At 43.9% G+C, this 19,023-nt stretch overlaps 1 protein-coding gene across 1 annotated transcript in view; it reads right to left on the reverse strand.

Annotated features, from left to right (window-relative positions):
* The window catches only part of FIS1 (fission, mitochondrial 1), a 23,654-nt gene extending 4,957 nt beyond the window's left edge, over positions 1-18,697 (reverse strand). Inside the window, exons 1-3 of the mRNA XM_015820300.1 lie at positions 18,626-18,697; positions 7,090-7,222; positions 4,318-4,394 (exon numbers count right to left, since the gene is read on the reverse strand). Of these exons, the coding sequence (XP_015675786.1) occupies positions 4,318-4,394; positions 7,090-7,222; positions 18,626-18,670 (255 nt within the window). The 5' untranslated portion in view covers positions 18,671-18,697. The remainder of the gene's footprint in view (positions 1-4,317; positions 4,395-7,089; positions 7,223-18,625) is intronic.
* Between the last annotated feature and the right edge of the window lie 326 nt (positions 18,698-19,023).

A 19,023-nucleotide genomic window follows, 5' to 3' on the forward strand; every position in this document is an offset into this window, starting at 1 on the left:
TAGAACAAAATGGAGGACTATCCGGAACAAAATGGAGGAGTATCCAATTTGCCATAGCTAGAACAAAATGGAGGACTATCCAGAACAAAATGGAAGAGTATCCAATTTGCCACTGCTAGAACAAAATGGAGGACTATCCAGAACTTGGCCTTAGGAAGACCTCAAGGAACCTGAGGTTCTCCAGATGTTAGCAGCTGGGGAACATTCAGAGCAATAACCCCAATATATGAGGAAGAGATCATGCTTTTCCATTCTTCGTTTCTGCTGTAGTCAATGAACATGTTGATGTCTGGCATCCCAGATGTTTTTGAGAGGACCATCGCTTACTCACTGGAGGGAGGTTCAACAGAGAGACAACAACTTCCAGACGTCCCAAAGGTGCTTTGAAGACATTTTACTTCTCATCCAGGAAGCTTCTTCAGCTGTGACTGGATGGTGGGGAATGGAAGGACGTCTTCAAAGAAAAACTCCAGTGGCCTCGTGAAAAAGGACCTTTGGGACAACCATGACCTGGATGACTGAGACTCTCCATAGATAACAACTTCCAGACCATCCCACCATGTTTTTGAGCTGGAGAGGGTTCAGTTCAATTCACCTCACCCTGCAATCTCAGTAGCTTATCTGTTGCGCCACACAGAAGCTTCAAAACAGGCCTGGACTTCCTTCCATCCACCATCCCCTTCCACTCCTGCTCTTAAGGCTGGATATCCTATAGCTGGCTCAAGTGGGATTTCCTCTTGAGTAAACACGAGGAGGAATGCACCGTTCACCCAGCTGTGCTTTGCACAGATCCCTCCCTCAGACCCAAGTTGCTTCTTATCTGCACTGTTGCCTCCAACAACACGCCCAAGGATCGAAGAGTTATGATCATGGCACTGTGGCAGTCCATAAAAAGCCCAGATAAGAGGATCAGTCAAAGACAGATAAGGATGGACAACACCCTACTTTCCATGAAGTTTATGAAGCCGGGATTAGTCGTCAGAGATAAAGCAAAGGCCAAGTTAACGGGAGCCACGGGGAGAGTCAACTCCACACACAGCCAAGGTTGGGGAGATAGTTCCATCCCTCAGAGTTCCTCTTTCACAATCCCACCCTCCACGGTCGAGAGAAGATCAGACAAAACAACAGGTGCTGTTTACCTCCACAAAGACCAAGGAGATGGTGAAATTTATTTTCAAATGCTGAAGGAAGAAAAGCCCTGGCGGTAGTGGAGCAGTTTTTAAACATCCCTAGTTAAGAGGTCTGTTTTGAGGTAAGGTTAAAAAAACAAAATAAAACTCAGTGTAGAGGAAAGATTAGTGCAATGTTTTCTTTTCTGCCTCATCAAAACCTTTCTAAAGGCAAACCAGTTCCCAGGTCAATCACTTCACTCAAAATCTGTACTGGCTGTTTCCCTGAAGACATTTGCCTAAATGCTAAAAGACCGTCAATCCTGGCCTGGACCAACCAGTCCGTTCGGGGGTTGTTAAAAAGGACAGAAATAACTCTCGGAGAAAGCACCTGACGACAGTTACCTAAAGCACCATGTAATCCCAGGACAGGAAAAGAATATTAGAAAAGACGCTTAAACCGGCTCCATTTTAACTCTCTTTGGTACGGGTAGTTCTCGACAGTTCATTCAGTGACTGATCGAAGTTACAACGGCACTGAAAAAAGTGACTTATGGCCATTTTTTCACACACACAACCTCGGCAGGGGGACGCTGCAACCATTATAAATATGAACTGATTATTAGAATATATATATTAAATAAAGTAAGAATGTATATTTNGAGTCGACCTCTGTCCCCCTGCCAATACAGACTGCGTACGGTCGGTGAGGAAGGAGGAGAACCACCGCATCACGGTGCCTCCCACTCCCAACCCACCCAACCGCCGCAGCATGATACTGTGGTCCACAGTATCAAAAGCCGCTGAGAGGTCCAAAAGAACAAGGACAGAGGAACAACCCCTGTCCCGGGCCCTCCAGAGGTCATTGGATTAATAGGTTTATTTACATGAAAATTATTATATAATGGAATGAACAAAAATGAAGAGATGTTCGGGATTTGAACGAATAATTAATTGAATGTGATTCTAGTAAGATGATGTGCTTTGTTTGATAATATGGATATTAGTGGAAGAAGGAATAAGATTTATGATGAAGTCAAAGAATTAGGATATATTTGGAAGGGATACTTTAACTGATAATGTGTGTATTTATAGTTAAATTTGATTATGGTTTTGTAATTGCATAAAGCTCTAAAACAGGTCTAGGTTTAATAGAAATTTAAATTAGAAATAGACTATTTTAAATATATAAGCTACTTGAGGGAAATAGAGAGGGAATATTTGATGTATTGATTGAGCTACTTATACTGTATATGTTTTGTTTTTGAATTTTTGATTGCCCCAACACCACGGTGTGTCTCGAGCACTTTGTATTAAGAACTAAAAAAAACAATAAAATTTGTTTAAAAAAAATAAAAAATAAATATGAACCACTTCCCAAGGATCCAAATTCTGACCATTTTTCACACTTATGACCACTGCAGCACCGCCATGGTCACATGATTTATTTTCAGATGTTTGACAAACTGACTCACACTTATGGCGGTTGTAACGTCCTGGGGTCATGTGATCACCTTTTGCGACCTTCTGACAAGCAAAGTCAATGGGGAAGCCAGATTCACTTACTAATTTAAATAGCTGCATTGATTCAATCAACAAAGAAAAGCTGTAAGAACAATGGGCAAAACTCAGTTAACAAAATTCTCACTTAGCAACATAAATTTTGGGCTCAATTGTGGTCGTAAGTCGAGGACTACCTGTATAAGAAAGAGGGGAAGTGGAAATGGCATCCGGCTTTCGAGTTCCTGTTATTATAAAAAGGGAAAGGTTTTCCTATCAGTCATGTCCGACTCTAAGGCACGGTGCCCATCTCTGTTCGTTGACTGAGGGAACCAGTGTTGTCTGAAGACAATTAGCTTGTCTCAATAAAAAATAAATTGGGGCTCCAATAAATTTTACAGAATCTGTTTCCTGACCTGGATTACCTTTTATCCTACCTAACTGGGATAAAAGAGAAGGGAAGTGAAGAAGAAGAAGAAATTATATGCCAGCCAACCAATGTAATGACCCCCTTGGTCAACATAGACAGTTTGAGGGAGACCAAATCATAGAAGATGATTTGAAAAGAGAGGTAAGAACGTGGTCAGCCAAGCATCATTAAGCCATGGTGGCACAATGGTTAGAATGCAGCATTGCAGGCTTCCAAGATCAGTAAAAGGAGGACCCAGATTGTTGGGGGCAATAAGCTGACTCTGCAAACTGCTTAGAGACGGCTGTAAACCACTATGAAGTGATATATAAGTCTAAGTGCTATTGCTACTGCCCTTCCTTCCTTCCTTCCCTTCCCTTCCCTTCCCTTCGCTCTGAGTGGTTGGAATGCAGCATTGCAGGCTAACTCTGCCCACTGCCAGGAGTTCAATCCTGACCGGTTCAAGGTTTGACTCAGCCTTCCATCCTTCTGAGGTAAAATGAGGACCCAGATTGTTGGGGGCAATAAGCTGACTCTGCAAACTGCTTAGAGATGGCTGTAAACCACTATGAAGTGGTATATAAGTCTAAGTGCTATTGCTACTGCCCTTCCTTTCTTCCCTTCCCTTCCCTTCCCTCTGAGTGGTTGGAATGCAGCATTGCAGATTAACTCTGCCCACTGCAGGGAGTTCAATCCTGACCGGTTTAAGTTTTGACTCAGCTTCCATTCTTCTGAGGTAAAATGAGGACCCAGATTGTTGGGGGCAATACGCTGAGTCTGTAAACCGCTTAGAGAGCGCTGTAAAGCACTATGAAGCGGTATCTAAATCTAAATGCTCTTGCTATCCCAAAGCTGCTTTTTTCCCCCCAAAAGGCAACTAGACTCCCTTGGGTTTTTTTTTTCCTTTGAGAATATTTCGCTTCTCATCCAAGAAGCTTCTTCCATCAGCCAAGCATCCATCCTTCTCATGTCCCTTGAAGAAAGAGCTCAAAATTTGGATTCCCTCTTTTTAATAGAACGTCACTTCTTTTGGCTTGCAATCCCAAACTGCTGTGATTTCAGTATAAGGTCAGCTGATCGAAATTCAGCACAGCCATATCTGGAAGAGACTGGACAGCCATTTGTCCGAAATGGTATAGGGTTTCCTGCCTGAGCGGGGGTTGGACTAGATGACCTCAAAGGTCCCTTCCAACTTTACTATTACTATTACTATTACTATTATTATTATTATTATTACCATCTCTGGCAAATCCAGAAAAGTGACAAGGAGGGAAACGGAGGGGCCATCTACAAGCTTACCTTAAGCCGGTAATTGGCTACCGCAAGGTAGAATACGTAGTCCCGTTGTTCTTCTTTGTTTCCCTTGGGCAACAGTTCTAAAAATAAATAAATAAATAAATAAATAAAAGGCAAAGGGGAAGAAAATGGATGTACGTGGCTTTCTAATACAGGTAGTTCTCAACTTACAACAGTTCACTTAAATGACCGTCCGAAGTTACAATGTCAATGAAAAAAAAAGTGACTTACGACCAACTTTCACACTTAACGACCTTAGGCAGTGGGACACTGCAACCAGCAATTGCCAAGGATCCAAATTTTGATCACGTAACTGAGAGAATGCTGCCACAGTCGTGTTAAAAAAAAAAGGGTTCACAAGTCACTTTTTTCAGTGCTATTGCAACTTTGAACGGTCACTAAACGTTGTAAGTCGAGAACTATCTGTATGTGATGAAATTAAACGTACTATGAAGGAGGAGGAATTTTTGCCTCCCCTGTTTTTCCAACAGCAGAGCTGAATCCTTGAGGAATTAAGACACACACTGGCCCTGCACACAGACATCACACAAATTGAGCCTCCAGGTTCAAGAGTATTTTTAAAGGGAGGTACTATATTTTTAGGCAGTTGGATTCTCAGCCATTACCTTGGATGGCTGCTAAATTACAAGTGCCGTGGCGCATTTGGGCCGCAGAATCGGTGGGCTAGCACGCACACATGCAGTTCCACTTGCACGAGCAGCAGGCGAGCACCTGCGCGAAGCTCCATTTGTGCAAGCGGTGGGCGCACGTGTCCGCTGCTCGTGCGGATCCATCCCCTCTTTCTCTCCTCCCTCCACCAGTCCGCAAAGCCAGAAAGATTGGGGGACCGCTACTTTAGTCCACCTGAATCTAGCTACTGAGGTTAGTTAGGACAATCCTTTGGCAAAATAAATAGTGTTTTCCTTCAAAATGTGGAAGAATACATTCAAGAAGCACAACTCAGTATTTAAAATGCTTCCCCCAAAATTCCAAAAGAACTAGCAATTTTATTTTTTTTAAAAAAGGTTGGTTTAATAGCAACAGAGAACGCTGACTCTTACGAGTCTTATTTGTGTTTCCTATATATCCTGGTAGAGACTTTTTAAGGTCAACCTCTTATTTTAAAGTCCACATCATTCAAAAGTAAATACGGTGAGGCTCATAAAATTAAAAGCCAAATGTCAGTCATCCTTGAAAAAGGAAAAAGTGCCCGCTGCTGGGAGTCAAACATTGATATTTTTTCTGAAAGAGGACCTTGCTTGACACGTATCAGTTAGGAAACTATATTCTTCACAAATTAGATGTTTCTACCAGACTAGAATCTTTTTCTACAATAATTTTTGGCCCCGGTTTCTAAAAGAGGCAAGCGTCTCCAAACTGACAGCCTTCGGTTTGGTGGAGGAGTGGTACAAGTAGTCCTCAACGTACGACCACAACTGAGCCCAAAATGTATGTTGCTAAGTGAGAAATTTGTTAAGTGAGTTTTGTCCCATTTAATGACTTTTCTCACCCCATTTGCTAAGTGGATCACTGCAGCTCTTAAATCATGATTGTTGAGTGAATCTAGATTCCCCCATCGAGTTTGCTTGTCAGATGTTTGCAAAAAAGGATCACATGATTCCGGGACACGGCAACCGTCATAAATGTGAGTCGGTTGTCAAGCATCCGGATGTAAATCACGTGATCATGTGGGGGATGCTGCAATGGTCGCAAGTGTGAAAAATGGTCACAAGTCACTTTTTTCAGTGCTGTCGTAACTTCAAACGGTCACGAAATGAACTGTTGTAAGCCAAGGACTACGTGTATAAGGATAATCATTATATAGAGAGCAAATAGGTTCAGAGACGTCAGTCCCACCAGACAGAGGAGATCACTGAGGACTAGGAACATGCTAAGGTTTAAATGAAGTGTTGTAAGCCAAGGACTACTTGTATAAGGATAATCATTATAAATAGAGCAAATAGGTTCAGAAAGGTCAGCCACCAGACAGAGAGGAGATCATTGAGGACTAGGAACATGCTAAGATTTAAATGAACTGTTGTAAGTCAAGGACCACATGTACAACTCCCCAAATGAACATGGTCAGTTCAGCTGGAGAGTGGAAAAAGCTCTTAAGCTTCCTACCACTGCAGTGTAGTGTGTCATGTTTGAAAGATGACACACTAGATCAGTGGTTCTCAACCTTTTTAATGCCGCGACCCCAACTGGTCGTAAGTCGAGGACTAAACCGGTCATAAGTCGAGGACTAAACCAATTGTAAGTCGAGGACTAAACCGGTCGTAAGTCGAGGACTACCCAACCAGTCGTAAGTCGAGGACTTTCCCTGCCCGGGAGCGCCGCGCATGCATGGTTCCGCCCCCTGCGCCAGCCAAGGCGTAGCTGGCAAGCGGCAGAGACTGAGCAGGCCGACCACCAGCTGGCCCAGCCCAAGGGAGGTAAGGCACCCGCCGGAAAAGGGGGAAAAAATGGCGGACAAAAAAAATGGCGGACAAAAAAATGGCGGACAGCCTTGCTTGGCGACCCCCATGAAATGGTCGATAGACCCCAAATGGGGTCCCGACCCACAGGTTGAGAACCACTGCACTAGATTGTCTGTACTGTACATTTTTTTCCCCATAACTGCCCTATTCCCTTTCAATCCTCTGCCGTATCTCTAAGGCCTAACAGGTGAAAGACAACATTCATCTTATGAAAGGAAATACGGGGATTTATTCTTAAGAAAGAGTTTCGTAAGGGAGATCAAGGGTGCCACTTTGCAGCTGGCCTAAGGCTCACCTTCCAAAAGTACAATGCCCTTTTTGATGTCCTCATTGTATTTGCTGCGGACCAGGCACCAAGCATACTCGAATTGTGTTCCTCTGGAGACGTTGCCTGCGCTTTGCTCAGAATTGAACTTCTTCTCGAATCTCTGGAGAACAGAAAAGAGAAAGGCTAGATGGAGGGTAAGGATGGATGGATGGACGGCAAGGACGCCCACCCTCAAAACTGCAATTGCCAGTGCCCATGAATGCCCCAAATCATCAATTCCACACAAATGTAGGAAGTTTCCTTACATTGCTTATATAATTGGTCTATTGTCCTCATTACAGCAGGTTTTCTAGCAAGATCTCTCTCCTTGCTTTAAACGAGAGCCTCCTGCAACATGATCCCTTCTAGCTGTGATTTGTTAAGTGAACCCATCATCTTCAATGCTGGCCAGGCTAGAAGAAACTGCTGGAAATCCCATCCTGGGAAAGGCTGCACTACTAGAAATAGACTAGCACAAATTTATGTTTAATTTGTGTTTTCCGGCTGGGTGAGAATTAAGTCGTTTACCAAAAGGAAAGATGATAAACCTACTGGAAAAATCAGCCTTATTTTATCGATTGTATATAGCAGTGGTGGCGAACCTATGGCACAGGTGCCAGAGGCGGCACTCAGAGCCCTCTCTGTGGGCACGCGCGCCGTCGCCCCAGTCCTAGGCCTTCAGCTGGGTTTTATAAAACCTTTTTGCTTTAGGCCTCCGCCACAGTGTGAAAAAAAAAAGAAGGTTCAATCAGTCAATTTCAACTTCTCGCGGGAAAAAAAAAGATCTTGCAAAGTTGGAATTGATTGATTGAACTTTTTAGTCCCACCCAGTTTGCCGTTACCACCGCAGCCATGCCCACCCAATGGACCACGCCCATCCAATTGGCCACACCCAGCCATTGGGCCACACCCACCCGGCACTCGACGATGCATAAGTGGGTTTTGGGTTGCAGTTTGGGCACTCGGTCTCTAAAAGGTTCGCCATCACTGGTATATAGGTAGTGCTCAACTTACAACCATTCATTGAGTGACCAATTGAAAGCCGCAACGGGACTGACGAAACTGACTTATGACTGCTTTTCACCCTTACGACAGTTGCAGCATCCCCACATGGTCACGGGATCAAAATTCAGACACTTGCCAAGTGACTCCTATTTATGATGGTTGCAGTGTTCCAGGGACCACGTGATCACCTTTTGTGACCTCCTGACCAGCAAAGTCAATGGGGAAGCCAGATTCACTTAACAACCGTGTGACTAGCTGCAGTGATTCACTTAACAATGGTGGCAGGCAAGATCGTAAAATGGGGCAAAACTCACTTAACAAATGTCTCATTCAGCAACCGAGGTTTTTGGCTCAATTGTGATCGTAGGTCGAGGACTATCTGGTACAGTAAATCTTATTTGGGGGGATAGCATCGCTTCTCATGTAAACTATGGTGTTTACAGGAATGTCTGGTAGTCCGTCATTCATTCCTACGTACAGATAATCCTCAACGTACGACCGCAATTGAGGCCAGAATTGATGGTGCTAAGTAAGAAATTTGTTAAGTGAGTTTTGCCCCATTTGACGACTTTTCTTGCCCCATTTGTTAAGTGAAACACTGCAGTTCTCAAATTAGGAACATGGCTGTGAGGTGAATCTGGCTAACTTTGCTTGTCAGAAGGTCGCAAAACGGGATCACATGACCCATGGGACACCTCAACCGTCATAAATGTGAGTCAGGTTGTCAAGCATCCGAATGTAAATCACTGTGACCGTGGGGATGCTGAAAACGGTCATAAGTGTGAAAAATAGGCGTAAGTCGTTTTTTTCAGTGCCGTTGCCACTTCAAACAGTCACTAAATGAACTGTTGTAAGGTGAAGACTTGTCTGCATTAATCCTAGGTTGTCATGAAGATCAAGCAAGATGAACAGAGATAAATTCTTTGGCACTGTCATCCATCTGTAAGTTTCCCCAAGATATGCCGGCTGGAACTATTGTATGTTTACAGTGTGGGGTTCTCAACTCAGAACAAGTCTATGGAGATTCTCAGTCCTCCAGGTCCTGGTTGTCCCATAAGTGCTTTTTTCAGGAGGCAACTGGACTTTCTTGTTTTTCTTTGAAGACGTTTTGCTTCTCATCCTAGAACAGGGGTAGGCAACCTTGGCTCTTTTATGACTCGTGGACTTCAACTCCCAGAATTCCTGAGCCAGCCATGCTGAGGCGAAAGGGAGAGGTTTCCAAGCTGAGCCATGCTGGCTCAGGAATTCTGGGAGTTGAAGTCCACAATTCATAAAAGAGCCAAGGTTGCCTACCCCTGGACTAGGCCTAGGCCACTTTCTGACTCTTGGACTTCAGCTCCCAGAATTCCTGAGCCAGCGTGGCTCAGCTTGGAAACCTCTCCCTTTCCCCCTCAGCATGGCTGGCTGGCTCAGGAATTCTGGGAGTTGAAGTCCACGAGTCATAAAAGAGCCAAGGTTGCCTACCCCTGGCCTAGAAGCTTCTTCAGCTCTGACTGGATGGTGGGGAATGGAAAGATTTATACTTCTTGCAGACAGCTGGTCACTTGCCTTCTTTCAGAGAGTCGTTGAGGCCACCTGGAGGTTTACCTGTGTCCTCAGTTGTCTCAAAGGTGCTTTTTTGAGGAGGCAACTGGACTTTCTTGTTTTTCTTTGAAGAGCTTTCGCTTCTCATCCAAGAAGCTTCTACGGCTCTGACTAGGTGGTGGTAAATCCTTCCAAATCCTTCCATTCCCCACCATCCAGCCAGAACCGAAGAAGCTTCTTGGATGAGAAGCGAAACATCTTCAAAGAAAAACAAGAAAGTCCAGTTACCTCCTAAAAAAACATGTTTGGGACAACTCAGAACAAAGGATTCTCAAAAAGAGGGTTCAACTGGACAGGCCTTCCCAGCGAGAGACCCAAGCTGTGCTAAAACATGGCCCACTGAATTTCTGCCTCTACAGGTAGTCCTTGAGTTATGTCTACAACTAAGCCCAACCTTCCCACTGCTAAGCAAGGCAGCTGTTGCGTTGCGCCCTATTGTACGACCTTTTTTTTCTTGCCACGGTCGTTAAGCAAATCGCTGCAGTTGCTAAGTGAATCATGCCGTTAAGATGCTTTTCTGAAAAGGCAACGAGACTTCGTTTTTTCCTTTGTTAGGAAAAAGAAAGTGCCGCTGCCTTTGGGAAAAAAAGGATCTTTGGGAGAAGCACGGCCTGGATGACTGGGTGTCTCCATAGACATGGGGCCGTTAAGCGATTCTGGTTTCTCCCATTGATTTTTTTGCTTGTCAGAAGACAAGTGGGAAGGTCGCAAATGGCGATCACCTGGCTCCGGGATACTGCAATTTGTCATAAATATGAATCGGTTGCCAGGCGCCTGGCTTTTGTTCATGTGGCCGTGAGGATGCTGCAACGGTCATACGTGGGAGAAATGGTCATCAGTTACTTTTTTCAGTGCCGTGGTAACAAAAAGATTTGGTGAAAGATAAAAAGGGCAGGGGAGAGGGGACAAACCCGCCACCCCCCCCCCCAAAGGAATAGAAAATATGAACAAGAGATTCTCTTTTACTACCAATAAAAATCTGCAGCTTCTTGTCGTCTTTCTGGACCAGGTGAAAAACATATAGCATGGCAGCTCCCCGCGCCCCCCCCCCTTTAAAAGCATGGAGCCCATGCAGGATATTCTCAGGGTCTTTGCGCCCTCTACTGGGGAAGAAAAAAAGCTGCAATTCCCTCATTTTTCAATTTTGCAGTCAGAACGCCTCCCCCAAACAATAAATAAGTAAAATGAAAATATTTGGGGGGGGGGAGAATAAATAAATAAAAGTGCTCCCCTCTCTCTGTGAGGGAGGGCAATTCTTCATAGCCAGCAAATAGCTTTGGAGCTATTCTCCAAGGCGCCTGAAGGCAGGACAAGAAGCAACGGGTGGAAACTGATCAAGGAGAGAAGCAACCTAGAACGAAGGAGAAACTTCCTGACAGTTAGAACAATTAACCAGTGGAACAACCTGCCTCCAGAAGCGGTGAATGCTCCAACACTGGAAGTCTGAAATGGTGTTAGGGTTCCTGCCTGAGCAGGGGGTTGGACTAGATGACCTCCAAGGTCCCTTCCAACTATATTATTATTATTATTATTATTATTATTATTATTATTATTATTATTATTATTATTATTATTATTATTATTATTATTCCAGCTAATCCAGGGGTGTCAAACTCAATTTCATTGAGGGCTGCATCAGCATTGCAGTTGCCCTCAGGGGGCCGTGTGAGTGTGGCCAGAGTGGGTGCGGCCTACTGGGTGGGCATGGATGGAGTGGATGTGGCCAGCTCTACACCGTTCGCGTCAAGAGCACCTGTGGGGGCCTGGGCAAAAGTGGGACAGATCTGAGGGTCTCTGGCAGAAGGGGGTGGGACCGGGGCAAGTGCCAAGGCATGGTCCACTGGAGGACCCTCACTGTTCCTCTCAGGCCATGCGGGGGGGGGGGGGGCTTATGGAGCTAAGACTGAATGCGTTTCAGCATAGATGGCCACAACAAAATTGTAAATTGGCTCCCGGCCGGCTGGCCTGGGCCAGGGCCAAGGCAGCGGGGGCCGTTCCCTCACTGTTTCCAGGATGGCTTCGCGGGCCACACGAAACCACTTTGCGGGCTGCATCCGGCCCCCTCCCCGGGCCTTGTGTTTGACATGTCTGAGCTAATCACAATTTCTCACCTCCATGTTTCAGCATGCCGTGCAATTCTCAAATGATTTGCAATTTAGCACCCTGTGCAATTCTCAACGCTGGCTCAGAGCCCAAGAACCCCAGGGTAATACAGGTAGTCTTCGACTTCCGATCACAAATTGAGCCCAAAACGTCTGTTGTTCAGCGAGGCATTTAAGTGAATTTTGCCCCACTTTATGACCTGTCCTGCCCGAGTGGTTAAGTGAATCACAGGCGGTGGCTCAGTTAGTAGCAGGGTTGTTAAACGAATCCGGCTTCCCCATTGACTTCTCAGGCTTCTCAGAAGGCCGCAAAAGGGGATCACGTGACCCCCCGGAGACACTGCAACCGTCACATATCTGAGTCAAGTTGCCAAGCGTCTGAATTTTGATCACGTGACCATGGGGAGAGATGCAAGGGTCGTAAGTGAAGAACACAGTCGTAAGTCACTTTGTTCAGCGCCCTTGTAACTTTGAAAAGTCACTACATGAACTGTTGTAAGCCGAGGACAACAAGTCTGAAGCTGCAAAGCTGATAGCGAGGCTTTAGACCAGTGTTTCTCAACCTTGACAATTTTAAGGCATGTGGACTTCAACTCCCAGAATTCCACAGCCAGCAATGCTGGCTGTGGAATTCTGGGAGTTGAAGTCCACATGCCTTAAAATTGTCAAAGTTGAGAAACACTGCTTTAGAATCTGTTTTTTTTCTTTGAGATAAGGTTCAAAATGGGGTTCTCGTGCAAATAAACTATCAGGAGAAGAAAACACATCAACTTTGGACACCAGGTACCAGCATGAAAAATAAAGGCTAAATGCAACACACATTCTATGGACATCCTCCTCCCAATCAAGTTGGTCCACCTTCTCTAACTGGTCCCAAAGGTGCTTTTTCAAGAGGCAACTGGACTTTCCTGTTTTTCTTTGGAGATGTTTCGCTTCTCATCCAAGAAGCTTCTTCAGCTCTGACTGGATGGTGGGGAATGGAAGGATTTAGATTCCTTGCAGACAGCTGGTCATTTGCATTCTTTTAGAGAGTCGTTGAGGCCACTTGGAGGTTTATCTGTGTCCTCAAGGTCACCTGAATAGTGCAAATGGGTGTGGAGTCTTCTTGGCTGCAGGATGTTTTCTGCCCTGTGTCCCTTCGCTGTTGAAGACAGGTGCAAGACTGTTGGGGAGGAGTCTGTGCGCCTGTCTTCAACAGCGAAGGGACACAGGGCAGAAAACATCCTACAGCCAAGCAGGCTCCACACCCATTTGCACTACTCAGGTGACCCAGAGGACACAGGTAAATCTCCAAGTGGCCACAATGATTCTCTAAAACAGGGGTGTCAAACTGCCAGCCCACGGGCCGGACGCGTCATCTGGAATGGTGAAACTGTCCCGATACGTTCCGCGACGTCACATGACATCGCGAGTTTGACATGTCTGCTCTAAAAGAATGCAAATGACCAGGTGTCTGCAAAGAATATAAATCCTTCCATTGCCCCACCATCCAGTCAGAGCCGAAGAAGCTTCTTGGATGAGAAGCGAAAGGTCTTCAAAGAAAAACAAGAAAGTCCAGTTGCCTCCTGAAATAAGCACCTTTGGGACAACCAGAACCTGGATGACTGAGAATCTCCATGGACGTACTTCTCTAACTTGGGAGGGGGGAAAAATCCATGTTTTGTAAACTTGGCCTCTTTCTCCACTCCATCTTAAGCAGAGTTAGCCCAAATTTCCGCTGCTAAGCAGGACAGCTGTGAAGTGAGTTTTGCCCCATTTTACGACCTTTCTTGAAACTGTCGTTAAGTGAGCCGGTGCACTTGTTAAGTTAGTAACACAGTTGTTAAGTGCATCTGGTTTCCCCATTGACTTTCCTTGTTAGGAGGTCACAAAAGGGGATCACATGACCCCGGGACACCGCAATACATGCCAGTTGCCAAGTGACAGGATTTTGACCCCACGATGATGGAGATGCTGCAATGGTTTGAACTGTGAAAAATGGTCCTAAAGTCACTTTTTGTCAGCTCTGTGGCAACATCAAACGGTCGCTAAACGAATGATTGTATGTCGAGGATTACCTTGAAGATGAAAGAAACCATTCCTTGTGGTAGAACAGGGCTGGAAATTTATTATCTTTCTAAAAATGAAGACTGAACTGCAAATGTTTTCAATTAACACAGAACAGCACATACCCAGGTTTGAAAATCAGGTAACACAACGATTCCCTTGAGGGTGCGGCTATTTCACTGCACTGATTTTGGCCAGCAAGGACCCAATACTGCCAGAGGGGGGGGGGAGGGAAATGATCCAATGGGATCTCTTATGAAGCATTATGGGAGAACTGCAGAGACAAAGGAACACAGGGACCACAGTGTGTGTGACTGTGTTGCCAGGCACAAAACAGTGATTTTTTTGTTGTTGTTTCTTTGTCTGAGATGGTCAGGCCCACAATTGCAAGCCCAAGCAGATGACAGCTGCCACCATAAAGAAGAGTGGATTTTTCACCCCCTCTGCACGTTGGAAGATCTTTTTGACCTCAACCGTGGGAAGAAATGGTCAGCTACATTCCTTTCAATAAAGGTCTAAGAAGTGAGTTTTAAAAGCCCTCAGGCAGAGCTTTGACCGGGTTGAGGAGAACATGGTGATCTTCAGTGGAGAGATCACTGGGATGGCCAAAGACCAGGTGTGACGTCTCCCCAGCCTGCTTGAAAACCTGTGTTTGCTAAAAATACCTACTCAAAATGTCCTTTGCCCTAAAGCATCCCTTTTCATGCTGTTTGGTTTTTTTTTTTAATGGAAATGGGAACCTGTCTAAACACTATTATCATTGCAACACCATCACTTCAAGGTCTGAAAACGCTAAGTGAAGCCAAAATAAACCTTAACAGTACATTGCCTCTTGGACAGAAAGAAGCCCGTGGGACTTCCTACCAAAAAAAATTGGCAGGCAAGCTATCTCTGGGACTATACAATACGGTACTTGGAGATCCAAAAGCAACAACAGTACATCCAGCCCTTGTCATAAAAAGGGCATTCTCTTTTAAAATGAGTTCAGCTCCTAGTTCATGGACTTTATGTACACGTCTCTGCGGTTTTCTTGATTTTCCATGGCTTTTTCTCAGATTGTTTTTCAACTTCCTGGCCCAGACCTTCCTGAAAACCAAGTTAAATCCCCCATAGTAATCATAGCAGCCTACCGTTGAGTTAGTTAATATTGTTCTACTGAGCAAATTTGCCATAAATATGTAATATAAGTGTAATACACAGTACCAAAACAAATTTAGGAGAAATAACCTGCAGGTGTTCTGGGCAGTTGCCACAATAATTTATTAGTTGTTTTTTTTTTGATCCCACCTTTATTATTTTACTTTAACGCAAGGTGGCAAACATATATAATACTACTTCTTCCTCCTATTTTCCTCACAGCAACTACTGTGAGGTGTTTTGGGCTGAGAGAATGTGACTGGCCCAAAATCACCCAGCTGCATTTCATGCCTAAGGCAGGACTAGAACTCGCAGTCACCTGGTGATTGGCCCAAAATCACCCAGCCAGCATTCACGCCAAAGGTGGGACTAGAACTCACAGTCTCCTGATTTCTAGCCTGGTATCTTAATCACTAGACAAAAATGGCTCTCAATTTGCCAAATAGCTGGAGCTGTAAGACCTCAACTGTACAGCCACTAGGTAAGATTTTGGACTGGCACTCGTGACTCAGGTTCAAATGCAGGAAAACTCTGTCATGACAATTTATTGGGTAACTCTCAGTCTGTTACTTTCTCCCATAACAACCTAGATCACAGGGCTGTTGTTGGGAAAATTTAGAGCACGGGTGTCAAACTTGCCATGTCACGTGACGTGTCACAACACATCACGACTCTTTTTGCATTGCCAGCAATGGGGTGGGCGCGGCTTTGGTATGATGAAACCGGCCCATGGGCCAGCAGTTTGACACCCCTGATTTAGGGGAACAAAGGTTATGTAAACCATCTTGAGATCATGGAGGAAAGCTGGGGTATAAATCTTATGAGTAAATAAAATACAAAACATTTGGAAGGCACCAAGAAGTAAATACTTGAATTCACAGATGCAATGACTGCAAACATCTGTCCCATTTCTTAGACTGTAGTGAGATAATTAACCTGAAGACACCCTCCTGAAAAATAAGCTAAAGCTGAACATTTGTCTACTGCATATACTGAGCTACAGTTACACTTATATTGTAAATACAGTAGAGGTTCCATCCAAATAATTGGCTGCCCTCTAATGGAACTGTCTCACCTCCTACTTTTTTTTTTTTTGACAAGTTTTAACATTCAGGCTTTTAACATTTAGCATTCAGGATTCTTTTTGAGTGTCAGTATCTTGCTGTTCTGCTTAAAAAAAATTAAAATTCCTTTTTAAAAAAATCCAAATTCTCACTGTCATTCTGATCAAATTCAACAGGTAAAGCTTTTTGCACTATGCATTATTGGCCTACTCTGTAGCAGCAACTGCCTATGAGCAAGTATAAAGCTAATATTAGACTATAAACATAGATGAATAGAATAATTTAAAGCTAGGCTTTGAAAAAACTAAGCAGTTGAAGAACGTTAGCTAAGAAAATAAAACTCCCAGTTTAGCCTGTAATCAGTGTTAATTTCTTTCTATTCAGTTAAAGAACAAAGTGGCAAAAAACCCAAACCAAACCAATTGATCTATACTTCTCCCATCAATAACTTTGATTTAGTTGATAAGGAACACCCCAAACCTCAAAGGAAGGAATTCTGGTGACTTTCCACTGTCTTTTGAGCACTATTAAATGACACTGCTTTTGACCCCTAGTAGTGACACAAATAATTAATTTTGGGGGGTTGCTAGTGAACTAATACCGGTAAGAGACCTAGGGCTCTTCAATTTATTTTGCACGGTACAATTTGTGTTTGCAGTGCGCAATGCAATAAAGTACATATTCAAGTTGTTGCACCAGTGCTGTCAATGAGGAAAAATCCAACATAAATGGACAGTTTGGCTCTAAATCCTTTGCAACATGTAGGAAGGACATGGCAACCATGCAGAAGCTTTGCCAGTATTAAGCAATCAGCAATTTCTTGAGAAAAAGCAACTATAAAAAGAAAATATGCACATAAATTTCTAGCAGAGATGGTTGAAGGAACCAAACACAGCTTCGATGTATATCTGGCCTATCATGCTGCACGTTGTCTCTTTTCAATTGCACCATACTGAAATACAACAGCCAGGAGAATTTGGACATCGTTTTTGCACCATACCTAGTGCATACATATTATGGTGTAATCTCAACCATCAGAGCAATGTGTTTAGTTCCAATGATGTATGTGTATCAGTTGTCAGAAGAATCCCTTGTCCATCTCCACTCACATTTAATATGCATTTTTCTTTTTATAGTTCCAGGCTACAGGGAAAAAAGCAGGTTTGATCGAGGGAATGCCAGGGGCTGACCTCTGCTGAAGAAGTTGCTAGTATTTTGTACGTTTGCTGCCTTGAGTTGCTTATAAAGAAATAAAGGTGGAATAAAAATGCAATAAATAAGTAAAATAAATAAATTGCTTAACACTTTGTCTACAAATTGTAAAGGATTTAGGGCCCGCTCACTTCCTGTTATTCAGGATACTGCATATAAGCGCTATGTGCTTAGAGTTTGAAGCATTCTGTTAGAGACCTGACACGCTAGATTCTGTTAACAGCTTTGTTCCTTATGCCATCCGTCTCGTAAATTCACAAGATTCTTTTTTTTTCACCATGTATATATTCAAACTAGACTGGGATGTTTCTGTCATATGTTTGTGTATGTGAGTATATGTATAATGGTATATTTTGAGAGCTGAATGCAATGAAATTTCATTTTAATGTATGCGGATTAGTGTACAATTAAAGCGACAATGAAGTTTTTATTCTATTCCTCTCAATTCACATTGGATTTCTCTTAACGTATTGCACAGGTGCAGCAACTCAGAATATACTCCATGCTTTTTTGCATAGCAAACAGAAATGATAAAGTGGAAAATACAGGTAGTCCTCGACTTACAATCACAATTGAGCCCAAAATTTCAGTTGCTAAGGGAGACAGTTAAGTGAATTTTGCTTCACTTTATGACCTTTCTTGCCAGGGTTGTTAAGTGAATCACTGCTATTAAATTACTAACAGTTGTTAAGCAAATCTAGTTTTCCCATTAATTTTGCCTGCCAGAAGGTCACATGGCCTCAGGACATTGCAACCATCATAAATATGAGTCAGTTGCCAAACATCTGAATTTATATCATGTGACCATGGGGATGCTGCAATGGTTGTTAAATGTGAAATTTGGGTCATGTCACTTTTTGCTGTGCCACTGTAACTAGGAACGGTCACTAAATGAACTATTGTAAGCCTAGGGCTACCTGTAAATCGAAGGGAAGGTAAATGAAAAGAAGTCCGGAGAAGAAGAAGAAAAAAGTTCTAATCTATAGAAAGGAATAAAGGATTAAGCACATCTGAAAGCCTTCTAAGGATTAAGCAGAGACATACTTAATTAAGAGGCCCATGAGGACATCTAGTGGAGCCTAACTATTACTTTTGAAAATATATCTTTTTAACATTTATATTTTATTGTGTTTTACTAATGTAGGAGAAATGTTAACCCATATATTGCTAGTCCGTGTACGATATCCCATGCGCTAAATAAATAGCCCTGCTGAATCCGAAGCCCAGAATTTCTCCCGGAAGGGAGTGGCTGGAGGGGGACACTCAACCTTTCACCCCCTTGTTTTCCGTCTTAGCAACTAAAGGTAGACTGCTCCTGAACTTGGAGGCTTCCCTCAGCCACGCTGGTTCAAAACCCAGGCAGGTGTTACTCACTTTTAGATCCTCCAACGCCACCACCTCGCTCAGCACCGACTCCATCACGCCCAAACACGGAAGCGGCCGCTAGACGGAAGCGGAAACCCGACATTGCTTTGACTTAGAGACTCTCGAACCATCATCTCTATGGTAACTGCTTCGCGCCATCTATTCAAGCCTCCAGGATTTTCAGCCACGCGTGCCTAAGTCCGTGCGGCTCCTTCCGGTGGAAAAACCGGAAGTCGGTCGAGAGATGGCTTTCTGCTGCTATGGCAACGCCAAGAAAGGGAGCGCTAGTGGCTTTTTGCTGCTATGGCAATGCAAATAAGGGACCGCCAATGGCTTTCTGCTGCTATGGCAACGCCAAGAAGGGAGCGCTAGTGACTTTTTGCTGCTATGGCAATGCAAATAAAGGA

Source organism: Protobothrops mucrosquamatus, unplaced genomic scaffold (genome assembly GCF_001527695.2).
Source record: "Protobothrops mucrosquamatus isolate PMUCROS unplaced genomic scaffold, P.Mucros_1.0 scaffold1116, whole genome shotgun sequence".
In the NCBI taxonomy this organism is placed as follows: Eukaryota; Metazoa; Chordata; class Lepidosauria; order Squamata; family Viperidae; genus Protobothrops; species Protobothrops mucrosquamatus.